General features: G+C 38.8%; 1 protein-coding gene across 7 annotated transcripts in view; it reads right to left on the bottom strand.

Annotated features, from left to right (window-relative positions):
• Positions 1–16249, bottom strand: part of Serca (ATPase sarcoplasmic/endoplasmic reticulum Ca2+ transporting SERCA) — a 39053-nt gene that overhangs the window by 4766 nt on the left and 18038 nt on the right. For 5 of the 7 annotated variants that reach the window (XM_070668738.1, XM_070668740.1, XM_070668742.1 and 2 more), the window contains 12 exons: positions 15336–15353; positions 11542–11624; positions 10558–10944; positions 9856–10343; positions 8676–9681; positions 8344–8564; positions 8125–8260; positions 7902–8054; positions 7681–7814; positions 7484–7601; positions 7258–7375; positions 2429–6096 (listed from right to left, as the gene is read on the bottom strand). In XM_070668738.1, coding sequence (XP_070524839.1) covers positions 6005–6096; positions 7258–7375; positions 7484–7601; positions 7681–7814; positions 7902–8054; positions 8125–8260; positions 8344–8564; positions 8676–9681; positions 9856–10343; positions 10558–10944; positions 11542–11624; positions 15336–15353 — 2954 coding nt within the window. In that variant the 3' untranslated portion in view covers positions 2429–6004. Of the gene's footprint in view, positions 1–135; positions 680–2428; positions 6097–7257; positions 7376–7483; positions 7602–7680; positions 7815–7901; positions 8055–8124; positions 8261–8343; positions 8565–8675; positions 9682–9855; positions 10344–10557; positions 10945–11541; positions 11625–15335; positions 15354–16249 lie in introns of those variants that run through there. The other 2 variants (XM_070668744.1, XM_070668743.1) reach the window with 2 other exon arrangements.

Raw genomic sequence — 16249 nt, 5'->3', positions numbered from 1 at the left:
GACATCGATCGGTAGACGTGTATATCTCCGTTCTAAGAGAATTATCGAGCACCGAGGCATTTCACGTCGCTGCTGCTCTTCGCTGATGAAGCAACGCCGAAAAAGAAAAAGTCAGGTTCACGCGAGTAAAATTAATTTTCGAGTAAAATCAACATTCTTATTTGCTTATCACAATCGAGACATCGTTAGAAATCAACGCGTAACAATAACCAAAAAAATACCAATAAAAATAGTGGACGAAACGGTTAACGGGGCTGCGGTTAATGCTCCGATCGTTACGGAACTACACTCGTACATTCGTTCACGTTTCTATCTCTTCGCCATGCCGCGGGGAGATCGATCTTTGGATACCGATCGCCACGCAGACGAACATGCTCGTGCACATGGATCAATGGTGCTGATTGCGGTGCGTGTTGTGTGTCGTTGGGAGGGTACACTTTGTAGTTTCATTCGGGGAATATCGGTAATTTTTTTGGTTTTTTCTCTTTTTTTGTTTTTTTTGGGGGTTTTTTAAGGGGTTGGGGACCGTTAAATAAAGACGTTTCCAGTCCCTTCGAACAGCTCGAGAGTGTAGTATGCTGTAGATCGCCGATTTCTCGGCTGCGGCCGATCAGATGCCTCTCATATTCGCCCTGCGTCCACCTCGAGCTTTATTTCGGCGCGACCACCGGCGGGGCCACTGTAATCATACGAAGGGTAACATCGATTATTTCACCACGCGCCAAGCCACCCTCGCTGGCTCAGCTACGGCAAGCCACGCGCGCCCTTCGTCCAGCACGATGCAGCTGCTGGTCGATGCAAGCCTGATGGCGTTGGCACATAGTTAGCGTGGCGATGCGAGCGTTTAATCACAAGGAGAGAGATCAAGTCACCTACATATAAACCCAAGCGAGTGTATATCATGTAAATTCGGTACAGATTAACAAGTGTATCACGACGAGCCCTTGAAAAGAAAGAAGTTTTTACAATCACACGGATCATACGCAAGTGGAATGTGTATTATACAATAAATTACAATAGGAAATGCAAAAAGCGAAGAATTAATTCGTATATCGTCATTAAAATGTATACGCGCGTATTGCAAAACAGAGAGAACTCCCCAAAGAATTTTTTTTTTTTTCCGGAATGTATATCAAAAATAAAACTTATATTTCATGATGAAAAAATAGTGACAATTATTTTTTCATTAACAGATTGCTTGCTGAGAGAAAGAAATTGCTTTGAATCCGTAAGTCACTCGTTTACGGAATGTGTTTGTGGACGGTGCGTGTCGTATTGCAGCGTACAAATAAACGTTAATTTCATTAGTAAGATTAAAATCGACAAATTCAATATTACCTGTGTCATCCGTGCATCGCGTGATCCTCCCTGCAGACCGCCGTCCCCGTGACTGTACAGTTTGGCACACCAGCAGGCAGGGAGAAGTTAACAAAAGGCAGGGTGGGTGTCGAGATCACGCGTTGTGACGGGGAATATTTTTCGAATATCCTCGGTTTTAGGATTCATTCCGGGTCGACAGTTATCACATCAGATTTTTTTTTTTTTTTTTTTTTTGGTCCAGTGAGCGCATGCAAAAACTTCAAACAACAAATCTCGAGAGGTCGGGGGAGGATATAAAATAGACCAGTCATAAGAACCAGTCATAAGATACAGTATACAGTATGTATAGATATAACGAAAAGGTTCGCCGTGTTTAGAAGTCACGCTTTTATTTTTCGCAGTTTTGCTTCCACACACGGACAGTGATGAGATGCACAAGGTCCTCAAATCCTGGCGAACTTATCGATTTGCCTTGAAATATTGTGAGGGTTACACAAGCAGAGAGCTGCCTTAATCATTGAATAAGTAGGCCACAGTACGCCGCTCGTGATTAATTCATTACACAAAAATGCTAAATGTCTTTCTATATTTTATACATATTTATCTTTCCGAATTATGAATTAATTCTTTCGCGTTCTTAAATTTCGAACAATTGAAGTATAACTTCATCATTCTGCATTTAATTAAAAAAAAAAAAAAAAAAGTTTTGCGTCTAAACTTTAATGATATCGCGTTACTACAAAAAAGAAAAGAACAGTTAAAATAAAAATAAAAATACGTAATTACTCTCCTAATTTTGAACACCTAGCAACTTTTTCATCTTTAACTCTGGCCCACCGACGTTTGAATGTCTTAAGCCAGCTGCGATTACAATGAACATTTGGAATCTGGCGGGGTGGGTAACAAAACAACAAGAGAGGAAAAAAAAAAAAAAAGAGTCAAAAAGTTAAAAGGCTGTGGGCAGGGAAGGTAAACCAAACCGAACGCCTATTACGACCGCGTCGTACTAAATGTTCGATTTGTTTCGACAGCAATAACTACCGGATTTAAGCGAGAGTTATTGCTGCGATTAGTGGACCACTCGTCGGAGGATCGAGAAACGCATTAGTAACACATGATTCTTTTATTATAACAAGTAATGCATTATATATCATTCCATCGTCATATTCTCTCACTTGTTATAATGTCGCTCTCTGTACGAACTCAACTCAATTGAATACACGACAAAGGCAAAATCGGACGATAAATAAAACGAATTGCGAACGCCAACACGCGAGACCGGCGACGATAATTACATGATAACGTAATTTTACTTATCGTGTATGCGTGGACTGGGTCATAACACGCGCAACGATCGAATTTCTGTACAATTTCCTCTTTATTCCATCTACTTGTCCATTCCCGTTTCGTTTCTATAAAATCGTCCGATTCACGCAATTATGTTCTACTCTTTCGCCGCGAAGCGTCTCGTCCGCGGCTTTGTATACTCGAAATCACTCGACGTCGTAGTAATCCATAAGTTATTAATATTAATATTACTTTATTCGTTAGAGAAATAGGTACTTCCTGAAGGGAAACGAAACGACTGTAGCCCCATCGCCGCCAGGCACCGCGTTATCAACGTCACGCAAAGGATCAAGGACTAAGTGTCCGCCGGCGAATCGACCGATTTCCGGCGCCCGTACAATTCACTTTGTGACAATTAATAAATTATAATTAATAAATATAGTATGCGTAGAGGCGAAAATAAATACATGCCCGTGTCTTTCTTTTATGCAGCGGTAACACATTACGAATTAGAATAACTAGGATTGCACTGTCGGACAGAACAATCACATCGATGTTTGCGTGACGTCGCGCAGCGGACCTTCGTCGCGATGACACTACCTCGTCGTTCTCAGCCAACGTAAAATACAATGCACACTCAAGTACTTACAGATACATCGTGGACGAAGGTGGAGATTCGGATGCGAGGAAGCAACGAGCGACGAACCCCGGAATCCGTAAGTTAAGGGCGAGATTAGAGAATTAGAACAAAGTTAATGCAAAGAAAGAAAGAAATGACGTAGCGTATCTTTAATTATAGATCCGCGTTACTGTTGCTTCATCAAAGATTGTCGGGACTCAAACGGTTGGCAGGCAAAGTCTGCCTCTCGAGATCCGTCGCACGGGCCGTCCCGCATCCGCACTCCCAGAATTAATTTCGTCGAACTTATTGAGCGTCATAGAGAACTGCATTAGACTTCTCTTGGTGCCGGCATTGATCCTCCGCGCGCGTACCTGTGCCTCAATAACCATGCCAATTACCGAATCGCGTTGAATACCGTCCAAACATCCGAATGAGGGATTGTCTTCGTCTATTGTTCCCGTCTATTGCACCGCGCCACGGTGAGTAAACGCGATAATATAACAAGCGTTACAGTATACTTCGAACTTAAGAGAATATCTTGTGGAAATTCGAGTCCGGTTCGGAAATCTCACGTACCGTGTATTAATCGAGAAAAACAAGGCACGACGTTGAAAACGAACCGAAATCGCGGTGATTAAAAATTAAATCACGCATGCTCCTCGACAATTTTCATTTCCCGCGAAGTGAAATGAGAGTTTCATCTGGACGAGTAAATTTTTCTTTAGGGTGAGAGACTGAGGTCAGAGAGTGCGACACAGGTATCGATCGCGGGACGCAAAGCCGGCAGCTTAATTATCTCGCGCTAAAAATTAAATTGCGGAACGAAACACTACTCGAGACACAAGTTCGTTAGTGCGGCAGCGCTAACTCGTTCGGTCTGATTAAGTTTTAATTATGCCCATACCAAAGTATCACGCCTTAACCGTTACTAATTAATTAATTATATTACAATGTCGTACCGCGCGACCGCGGCCGATTCCTGAAGCGCCGGATGCGGCGTAATTAAATTATTATGTGTCACGCGTCGAAGAAAAAAAAAAAAAAAAAAACGAAAAAATCCGCAGCGAACGTGCCCGCTCCTCTCCAAAACACATCGTCAGTCTTGTTGCGTTTGCACGTGTTTTGCGGAGAAGAGTCTTGCACGCTGCATCTCGCGCGTTGAACCACGAACGGCCGAATCACGACGATCTCTACAAAGATCTGAATGATACCTTGGTACGTGTTCTGTCGACGCGAACCGTTTAAAACCAATTGTTTCCCATGAATTAATATATGTCTTTTTTTTCTCCCCCGATTACATAATTTTTTTTAACCGCAGAAAAAAAAAAGCAGTTAAAATATCGTTTCGTGGGAGAGCAATGGCCTTACGTCGACAAACGAGAAAGATAGAATCGAGAAATTGCCATTTCTATCGGCACTTTATCGATTTCAATCTCCTCGATTAACTGTCAGCCTCTCCCCGACAGACTACGCTCCAAGAGATGAACTGACTAAGCAGCCAGATATATTGAAGGCCCACGTACTCGTAACGACACCGATTATTCGTTTCGTTATGTGGCTAAGGCAGTGACCGAATTCGCGTTCACTCAATCGAGAAATATGCTCGAGCTACTTAATGAGAAGATTAAACTTGCTTCCGATACAAAATTTCTGAAGAACTGGCGATCTTCCGAGACGTTGGAAGTGAAAAGAAATAAACTGTAAAGTTCGTTACATACACACATATATAAACGAATAATTTTTATTAATAAAATTTACTTTTACTAAGAGTTTAGCACATCTCATCCATCGAATTTCTTCATCGCCAAAAAACATAATTAACTTTACTTCTTTCGATTCTATTCAATTTAATTAAATCTTTCGACATTATGAATAATTTATAAAACGGCTCTATAAGAGCGGACTATAATTCTTCTATAAAGAAATTAATTATGACAAGATTTCCCGGGAGCTGAGAATAGAAAAGTTGCGTCTAACTATCGTTAAATATCGTTATCAAGAAATTCATTTTAAAAAATCTATCGTTTAATTAATTCTATGATCGATGCAGTTATTCGATATCACCAATGATAAAAATGGACAATTAATCCCGATGATGAGTGCGTTTGCATTCGGAACACTGCTCAAATATCAACATGAACGGATTCACTAGAAAATCTATGGACTGCCCCATCAGTTTCGAGCGTACGAGAGAGAGGTCACGAGATTAATTATTTTCCTCTGCTAAAGGATCGTCTTGTTTTACACTTACGAATCTTTGCAGTCCATATCCGGAAATTAGCGAATCTGTTGCATTACGTAAATGTTAAATACATTAATCATACATATGGGTTACACACGCAGGGTATGTTGTGCTCGCGAGCCAATACGAGAAATTAGAAAAACCCCACTGTGCCAATTGCGACCGGTTCTTGTTAATTTTGCAAGAATCTGCTTTACTATCATCTATTTGATAAAAATACGTCGATCGTATTTACAAAATTTGTCTCTACACTTGTCACATTTATTACAGCATACAACGTAAAATTTTGGTAGAAGATTAATTCACAAACGCACCATCCAATGAAAAAATAAAGCATTTTCGCTCCGCGTTAACATTAAAAACGTCTTAACGCCGCGCGAAGTTACATTGATCGCATGGCACAGTAGAGGACAGCGAAAATAATAGATTATAATAAGAAAGAATCTTACGAAACGTGCTGTGTTAATTGTACCGTGCATGCATTATTTCTATGGGGAGGAAGACACGGTATGCAGGATACAAAATGAGATCCGTTAATGCGAAGTCTTCGCATTTCCTTGCAATTTCAGCAAACGCTCAGACAGCTCCAGTTCTGACTTCAGAGTAGAAAGAGGCACACCAGACACTAAGAATTCATTAATAAATGTGATTTATAACAAGCAACATTAAAAGCAACAAAAAAAGAAGTGTAAATGTAATAAAATTAAATAAACCAAATTACATGTTAATGTCGTTAACCAAATATTGTGCTAATTTGTTGCGTGCGTGCATAAAACTGAACCCGAAAATAAAATCAGGAGACCGAATATAATATGGTATCACTGCCCGTTCCATTTGTGTTTCTACCCAGAGTGTTTTATTGTCTTCGTTGTATGAACGTGTGTATTATTCTATAAAAATGATACGTCGCAAATGCATTTGTTTGCGCCGAAACCGAAGTTCCTAGCACCCCGATATTGTTAGTAGGCGACCTATTTTGTACTTTTCAAATTCACAAAGATCAACGATGCGCTTAAAATATGCACATTTCTTTTTTTTTTTCTTTTTTTTTTTTAATATGATTAATCGGCAAGAAACACAGATGGAAGGCATGCATAAATTAATAAGGATTTTAACTGTGTTAGTCTACATTATTAGGATCTGCTATAGTTACCAAATATATATGTTGCTAATTATATAGAAACGTGCATGAGAATTAAAAAAAAATATATAAATAATAGTGCAAGAAAAGGAAGAGGACTGGAACGTCAAACATATCGGAAATATCTATGTAATCAAAAAGAATATCTAAGAACAGTATCGTGTTTGTTGCAGAGGAAATTCAATGTTCAAAAGGCACTCGTAGAAAATAATTTAACGATCACAATCTTTGATTTACGACAGGGTCTCTCTTAGATCACTCGATGCCACTCGAAACCCGTGATCGTTGAGCGACGTCAGGATACGGTGTGTGATGCGGGCATGGTGGGCCTTGATGGCATACTTCATAATTATATGATCGTACTAACACCATGCACAACAGTCAAACTTGTTAAAATCTCACTTGAACGCACTCTGTTAATAACTTATCTCGCGCCTTCCCGCGTCACGGTGGGAAGAGCTTCGGTTAAATGCAATTGCGAGTCCAAGGATTTAGTCGCGGATGCTTTTCCATAGGAAAAAAACATCATCTGCTAGACTAATATTATTATTTCACGGACGTTCTATATGGGACAGATATGCAACAGTCCAAAGAACACAGCCCACATTAGAACGATCCAATGCACGGTGTAAATTGGATTCTCACCGTCTGTGATCTTTCTGGCAATGAACTTCAAGGTTTCGTCGAGAAGTACCACTGGAATGGAGAACTTCATAACGGTAACCCATTCTTCACCCGTTAGCGGGGTCACTTGGAATACGGACTGAAACACAGAAGTTAATAATTTTTATAATTTTCTTTTATTTAAATTAAAACCGTAAAAAGTTCTCGGCCATTTATTCCTAAAATTTGAATATAATTATTTACTTACCGAAAGAACATCGACGTATAAGATGACGAAATGGAGTGTGAAAGAAAGAGCCATGGATGCGATGAGCCACATGTTGGACCAAGGCGGCATGGTGATAAGCGACTGATTCTCAGACAAGCTAGAAAAATATATATATTTTATTGCCATTTTAAACTGCGGTTTTTACGTAAAATATATTATAGATATATTTTTCTTACCTATTCATGGCGTTTAACATTTCAATAGTGACCAACACAGAGAGAGCCATAGTCATGGGATGAGGATCAGAAAAGATCTTGCAGTTAATTCCCTTGAATTCGCTTCCACCACCAACGCATGCCAAGTGATGAGTCTATATTTTATACAAATAATAATAGTGCATTAATTACAAATTTTCTAATAATCTCAATATACACAAGTTAATTTTGTCAAAACTTACCACTTGGTAATAATTCATTTGAGGACCATTCGGACTGTACATGAACCACCAAGCAGCTGATCCAACAGTCGCAGCACCTACATATCCACCAATAGCCAAATAACGGAAAAATAGCCATCCAGAAATTAGAGATTCGTCAGCTTTGCGGGGAGGCTGTAAAAATATATATAAATTAATAAAATCACATTTAATAAACAAAGTAACGCATTAATTGTTATATTACCTTGCTCATTATGTCTAAATCGGGTGGATTGAAACCAAGAGCAGTAGCTGGAAGACCATCAGTGACCAAGTTGACCCATAGCAGTTGAACCGGAATCAGTGCTTCAGGAAGACCGAGGGCAGCAGTTAAAAATATACTATAAAATAATATACAAATGTCGATTAAAACTCAATTTTACTTTTTTTTTTTTTTTATTTAATTTATATGTTTCGTAAATACCTGACGACTTCGCCGATATTGGAAGAAATAAGATAACGAATAAATTGTTTCATATTATTATAGATGGCACGGCCTTCCTCCACAGCGGCTACAATGGAAGAGAAATTGTCGTCCGCTAATACCATCTCCGAAGCTGACTTCGCGACCGCAGTACCAGAACCCATAGCAATACCGATCTCAGCCTTTTTCAATGCAGGAGCATCGTTTACACCATCACCAGTCTAAAGTAAAATAATGCAAAATTATTTTGTAAATTTTTTTTTATGTATTTCACTAATTAAATATAAAAATAAATTTTTTCATAAAAAAAAGTTGAAATATTATTTACTCACCATAGCAGAAATTTCATTCATGCTTTGTAAGAATTCCACGATCTTCGATTTATGAGCTGGTTCTACGCGAGAGAAGAGGCGAGCTCTGGCGCAAGCTGCTTTTTGTTCTGACATCGGCAAATCATCAAATTCACGTCCAGAGTATGATTTGCCAGTGGTATCTTCATCTTCACCGAAAACTCCGATACGTCGGCAGATGGCTTCGGCAGTGGCCTTGTTGTCACCGGTGATAACGATTACACGAATGCCGGCAGCACGGCACCTAGCAATTGAATCGAATACTTCTTTGCGAGGTGGATCGAGCATGCCCACTACACCAACGAATGTGAGATCTTTTTCGTATGTGTAGAATTTAGTAGAATCGCCCAGATCCATATCGTCGGGCTTCATAGGATGATCAGCGGTAGCGAGAGCGAGGCAGCGCAGAGTGTCTCTACCAGTTCCATATTGGCGGGTCAAATCTAAGATGCGGTTCTTTAGAGTTGAAGTAAGAGGAACCTTTTGACCACCGACACGGCAATGTGTGCATCTATCCAATACACCTTCCGGCGCACCCTTAACGAATAGTTTCGGTCCAGTTCCCAGTTTCGACGACTTCAAAGGCACGCAATACGACGACATGGATTTACGATCACGAGAGAATTCAAGCGTGAATTCCTTCTTCCACTTCGTTTCCATATCCTGCCTAACGACAATGGCACCAGCTCGGCGATCTAAACCGCTCTTCGGGACTCCGTACGGATTGATTTTTTCGGCAAGAACAATTAAGGCGGTCTCTGTAGCTTCACCGACTTTCTCAAACGCCTGTTTAAACTCATTAAAATCGATAGCAGAATCGTTGCACATGATGCAAATTGTACTGATCTCTTGCAACGTTTCATAATCTTGTCCTTTAATCTTTTGTCCTCTCAAGAAAATCTCGCCGATAGGTTCATAAGTCGATCCGGTGATTTCGAACTCATGGAAACTGCTATCGTTACCTTCAATCTTGTCAAAGATAAACGCTCTGTAAATAACAAAATATATAAAATAGTGTTATAAATTAATTCTTTTATTTAAATAATCAAATATTTAAATAATCAAGCTAAATAAAACAAAATCTTTATATAACATTTAATAAAGATTAAAAAATTGAATCTGCATCTACGTTGTAGTAATCTTGTTTGCTTAATCATCTTACCGGCTAACGGACATCTGATTAGTCGTCAAAGTGCCAGTTTTGTCGGAACAAATGACGGACGTACAACCTAAAGTCTCTACAGACGGCAAGGATCGTACAATGGCGTTCTTCTTAGCCATACGCCTAGTGCCCAGGGCCAAGCAAGTTGTAATTACAGCGGGCAAACCTTCGGGAATAGCAGCCACAGCGAGAGCAACGGCAATTTTGAAGTAGTAAATAGCACCCTTAATCCAAGAACCACCGTGAGCTGGGTCGTTGAAGTGGCCGATATTGATGGCCCACACGGCAACGCAAATGACGGAGATAACTTTCGACAGTTGTTCGCCAAACTCGTCCAACTTTTGCTGCAATGGCGTCTTGATTTCCTCTGTCTCCGACATCTCTGTACGGATCTTACCAATAGCCGTATTTAAACCAGTTCCAATAACAATACCTCGAGCCTTTCCAGCGGCGACATTGGTACCAGAGAATAAAATGTTTTTCTTATCCTAAAGAAACAGTAAAACAGATTTTATTAGCAAACATTTTCAAGAGTTATAATCAAATCGTGTAAAAAAATTAATTATGCAAATCACGAATAGAAGTTTTTACATAAAATTTTTTTTAATGTCAGCTTTTATATTAAAAAATATATCGTTGATATTTGAAAGATGATGTCTAAGAAAAAGTAGCGGAAATGTTTTTATGCGGTTGCAGCTTTACCTGATTGACAGCGCGTGGGTCGGGCACTGGATCGGTGTGTTTGATTACAGACACCGACTCTCCAGTCAGAATGGACTGGTCAATCCTGAGGGTAGTCGAGAAAATCTTGGATAGACGGATATCGGCCGGGATCTTGTCACCTACCGACACCTCTACAATATCGCCGGGCACGATTTCTTTGGCTCGAATCCTCTGGACGCCTGATTTGTCCCCTCGCACAACTTTGCCCATCTCAGGTTCGTATTCCTTGAGCGCTTCAATCGCAGACTCGGCATTTCGTTCTTGCCAGACACCGACCACGGCGTTAGCAATGAGGATGAGCAAGATGACGAAGGGTTCGACGAAGGCCGTGAACGCATCCTCGTGCTCTTCAAATAAGGCTAATACCTGACGAAAAATAATAATTTAATTAGAGAAATTTTCTTAGTTACCGCAACGATATTGAAAAATATATTTCAATGAAATAAAATGTGTCTTCAATGTTTTCTGATATATATGTATATAATTGATTTTTATAATTTATAGATCAAACTCCATAATGAATGTTACATATTTCTCTTATGCGCTCAGAGAAAATCAGATCACCACGGCTACTTGAAATCAATATGCTATTTTTTCACCTCTCGTGGAAGATATATTTAGCTTTATTTACCCTTGAACCCCCGTAAACATATAATTACGGTGTTTTTAGCGAAACGGCATGCACCAAAAGATTCGACAAAAAAAATAAGAAAATTAATTAATTTGGTATTTTCATAGTTTCGATAAAAGATTAGATCGACGAAGTGTTTTTAGTTCACAAATCGTAACAGCAAACGATAAATGATAATCAATAAAATAATATTTAATAAACGTGATTTGCATCACTTTAAATTTCAATTTTCTCAAAGATACGTTTATTTCGGGAAAAAAAATTAATTGGAAAACTTTTAATTTCATAAAATATTTCTAGAGCTTTTGAAATTAATCGTGTCGTATACTTACAAAAGAAATAATAGCAGCTAATAGAAGAATCTTAACTAGAAGGTCATCGAACTGTTCCAGGACGAGTTGCCAGATGGATTTTCCTGTTTTAAGAAAATATGCGTTTTTAGTATAATAAATTTTTTTTAAATAATAATTCTTGCATATAAATAAGAATTTGATTTCGAACAACAGTTCAAATATTTTATCTGACATGCAACTTAAAAATATTGCGATAAATTGGCATACAATTTTAAAGTAGTACAACTCTCTTACATATAATTTTAAATAACATTTAATCTTCGTAAGTAATATTAATGCAGATATTCAATTTAATATGTTGAAGTCAATATTGAGTGCAATCGTCAACAATGCCTTATTATTACGTGGCCTTGCATCATTACTAGGCACATAATAACGTACGTTTGTGAATACTACATCTCATTGACATAGTTTTACGTCCCGAGAAAAAATTATTTCTACCGACTAAGAGTGATAAAATAAATAAAATTGTAAAAAAAAAAACATTTATGTCTCTTACCTTATTACATGTATAATACTCAAATACATTTAATAATAATAACGTATATACCTATTACATACGTTTTGCGTAAGTCCTGATATCATGAACGTAATAAGGCCAAAGTGCAGATTAAGAATTATTTTTGCCATACGCAGAAATTATAAAACGTATTTCTATACGGTTTCTAGGTGTTGATCTATAGATCTTAACTTTTTAACATGTGTTTCGTAAGCGCAAGGAACTAAATTAGTATTATGAGGAAAAATTTTCGTCGCAGACGTCCGCGACTGAACAAGTTGTACTGAAAAAACATATTTTAGCACATGCGTCAGAAGAGAAGAAAAGTTATCAAGTAGTCAGGGGCAAGCCCTGGGCGTCCTTGATGGCTGGCACCTTTTGCCTGCACGCGATTGACGTCATTGCTCCACGGTAGACGATTTCATTAATTGTAATTTACAGCAGCCGCCAAAGGAACGAGCGAAAATTCGATTGTTCGGCAATTGTGTAAGTGGCGCTTCCTGTCTCCATTTCTTCCAATTTACCCTGTGCCATTATCTTTTCTTCGCGCTAGATCACACGCTTTTTTCCCCTCTTTTTTAACAGTATTATATAGAAAAAAAAAAAAATTTTTCAGAGATCACAAACAACAAAGTGGCAAAGTTTCAAAAATTACAAAGTGCGTGTCTCTATTGTAACGAGGCCTAGTTTTAATTAGATAAAGCAATAATAAATGATGCGGATCAGTTAGTTCGCAGACTATGTAAACCTTGTTAACGTGAATTTTACAGCTCATAGAAATCAGATATACGATTCATCCACACACGCGCCGCTAATGCGACATATTAAAACCACTTTTTGTATCTTAACGCACGCCTTCCGGTAACGTAAACACGTCATATGCATGCATTTCGTTACATAAAATTCACGTAATATCGCAGTGCACATTCCACCGGGTCTTGGAAATTAATATTGCGGTATGACGTGCCGGACTATTGTAGTACTGCGAACCAGCGCACATTTCTCCTGAACTACCTCTCTCTCTCTCTCTCTCTCTTTCGTCCCGCCTTGCTCTCACCCACGTGCATACGTGCAACATGCTTCATTACCGGATCTAGTGTGTGACAATAGGCGTTGTCAATCGGCCGATAGAGCGTGGTCGCATACATGGAGATCGCGCGCACGTGTATGATGGACGGAGCGCGGCAACGATTACAGGCAGTTGTGCGTTCGTAACCGACTGCACGATTAATTTACGACAGGAATCTCATTAATACGACCTTGATCGCGCTCTCCTCCGACGCGTTTCAGGATTATATAAAGTGTGATAATAACGGTGAAACGCTGAAGAATAAACGTGCCAACCTAAGTCAAACTCGTTTGTTCGCGAGAGCCGTGAGTTTTCCTTCGTTTTCGTTATGCACGAGCTTCCCATCGTTTACCGTCCGAATCCACGAAAGAAAATTTCATTTAAAAAATGAAAACGTGCAATTTGCCGATTGAAAACACTGGATATAATTTTCTAAGAACGAGTCTACCTAGTAATTGCCGTGAAATCAAGACCGTGGATTCAAATGTCGGCAATTTGAATTCGTGAGAGAATGACGTCGATTCATTCGAGTATAAAGAAGATTATTTTCGTACAAGAAAAAAAAAAATCGTATATCACACGAAAAGCGCGTCTTCAGTTATCAGGAAAAAAAAAACTTTACCTTTACGTTATCGGAGAAAAAAAAAACTCGATGAGAACTCGTCGAGATTTGGATATTACTGCGTTGAAAACGGTATTAATTCAATGACGCCGCGGGCTATCTTATCATCTATTTATCTTCGATAGCCGAAAATGTTTATTAATGGCAGAACTGATCCCCGATTTAAAAATACGTTCAACTCGCGCCGCGGCCGATCCACCTCTCTGCAATTGCGGAATGCATATTGATTACACGCGTATGCAGCGATACAAATTGCACGCATGCAACCTCTTATCACCAATGTCAGCTGTCACGCTTTCGACTTCGACTCGGGCTTATCTAAGTAAAATTCCTGTGGTTCAATTGCTCGGTAAAATTTGTGAGTTTTCGGAGTTCAAAATTAATTCTTCTTTTTTTTTTATTTCTATTTTACTTGTACCTCACACGATTAGTAGAACGAGCCGAGAACCGCGGCAATCCGTTGCCGAAGGCCGGCGGAAAGATAGCGCGAACCTCCGCACGGGTCGAGTGCAATGCCGATGCAATTACGGCCGAGTCGAAGGTGACGTGCGCTACGTCTTTCGACATGGAAAATGGGGCAAGTGGCACCGGGTACCTCTCACAAGCTTCTCTGGAGTCCCGTGCTCTATATATTTCCTTTTATCATTGCTCTATTTTACATCCAAAACCGCTTTACCGAGTACTTTTTATTTCAGCTGATATCTCTACGCCTTTCAGTAGATAAAAGTCAATTTTGAGACAAGTACATTTAAAAAAAAAAGAAAAAAAAAAGAATCAGTTTAATATCGTCACATTAGATTTGTTAACTTTTAGTTATGAAAGAATAATATGTAGTCAGAAAAAGATTTGCCGGAGAACGATTGAGGAATAATGGAAAAACTCCGCCCGAAAGATCGAAACTTGACATTGCATATATTCGAAGAGCTCGAACGTAAAAAGAAATATTGATTAAACATTTCTTTTAATATTTTATATGTATTGTGATTATCATAATTCTTTTTATATTTTTTGCGCAAAAGTATATACTCATTTCGTGAACATTTGTCTTTCTCGTTTTTCTATTTTGATTAATTAGCATTATAAGCTTCTTGAACCCCGACGTTGCGAGATGGCAAGGACGATTTTCGTGGCTTTGTCTCCTACGAGCGGCCAATTAAATCGATATGACATTTGCGAGTGCATGCAACGTAGCGCGTGCGACGTTAATTCTCGAAGCTTACGAAATTCCCGGAACAAGCGTGTTGGCCTACTTCGACAAGGAACAGCACGTGGCGAAAATCTTCTTTACGTAAAACTTGCCTGTTTTGATGTTTGTTAATTTATTGCGAAACTATAAAAAATTTCGGCAATTTATAATTTGTAAATTAACGTCTGACTCGAAACAACACAGTCAAGTCACAGTTTGATATAAAGGCGGATTGTAAAAGAGCGGGGAAAAAAAAAAAGAAAGAAAAAACAAAAAAAGACAAGTTTCCAATTTACAAACTCGTTTGACTACGTTGAAAGTAATTTGTATGCCAATCTATCGCCAACCCGTTTTCTACGCCGTACGACATCAACAGACGAAAGTTATCAGTACTTACCCTCCTCAGCTGGCAATTCTGCAACATAAAAAGAAAGACAGTATTAGAACTCGTCATTAAAATTTGCTTGTCATACAATAAAATCACTAAAGACTTAAATCGTTTTGGTATTAAGCAAAAATTGTAAAAATTTTTTATTAATAGAAATAAAAAAAAATGCATTCTACATCTAATAATTAGTTTAATAATTAAACGGCTCGCAAGTGCACGAAAATTGTATTCCACTTCCAGGTGTTTAAGTCCCTCGAAGGATCTACTTTAAGGTGTCCCAGTTTAAATTACGGCCAGGAGAAATACTAGGAGCTTCCGGATCCCATAATTTGACGCGAACAAATTGAAGGAAACCGCGAAAACGAATTTGGCGTGCGGAATGGGCGTAGCTAGTGGCTGAGTTGAACGTGCAGATGACAGTTTTTGAATGTCGGGAAGATTTATAGTGCAAGTTCTCGCGCTACAATGCACGATAGATCCAAGTTTCACAGAAATTTATTCGGTATTATCGAATCTTATGTATAATTATGCGCGCGCTATCGGCTTGTCTAAAACTGCCTGTCACTCAATAGACCCAATAAATTATTATTATCGGTAGCTATTACTAATTGCAAAATTAGAAATTAACATAAAGATGTCCTCGAAAATAATCGACGACAAAAAAAAATTTAATACGCCTGAAAAACTACGAGCAAAAGCCGACGATATTACGATTGCTTGAATTAGGATGATATAATATTGAAATAAATTCGTTAAAACGCGGGGCCAAGGGGTCAGATATTTTTATCGTACGAGAGGAACCTCTAAGTTTAATGCACGAGGTCGATTACTCTTCCGAGCGTTCATTAACGTTTCAAAATTGGACGTAGTGGGCGATAGCGAGATCTTTGTACGTTCTAATAGCAACGTTTCATAAATATTTA

This window comes from Cardiocondyla obscurior, linkage group LG18 (genome assembly GCF_019399895.1).
Source record: "Cardiocondyla obscurior isolate alpha-2009 linkage group LG18, Cobs3.1, whole genome shotgun sequence".
Lineage (NCBI taxonomy): Eukaryota > Metazoa > Arthropoda > Insecta > Hymenoptera > Formicidae > Cardiocondyla > Cardiocondyla obscurior.
The sequence above is the reverse complement of the archived record's forward strand: the minus strand, read 5'-3'. Positions and strand labels throughout refer to the sequence as shown.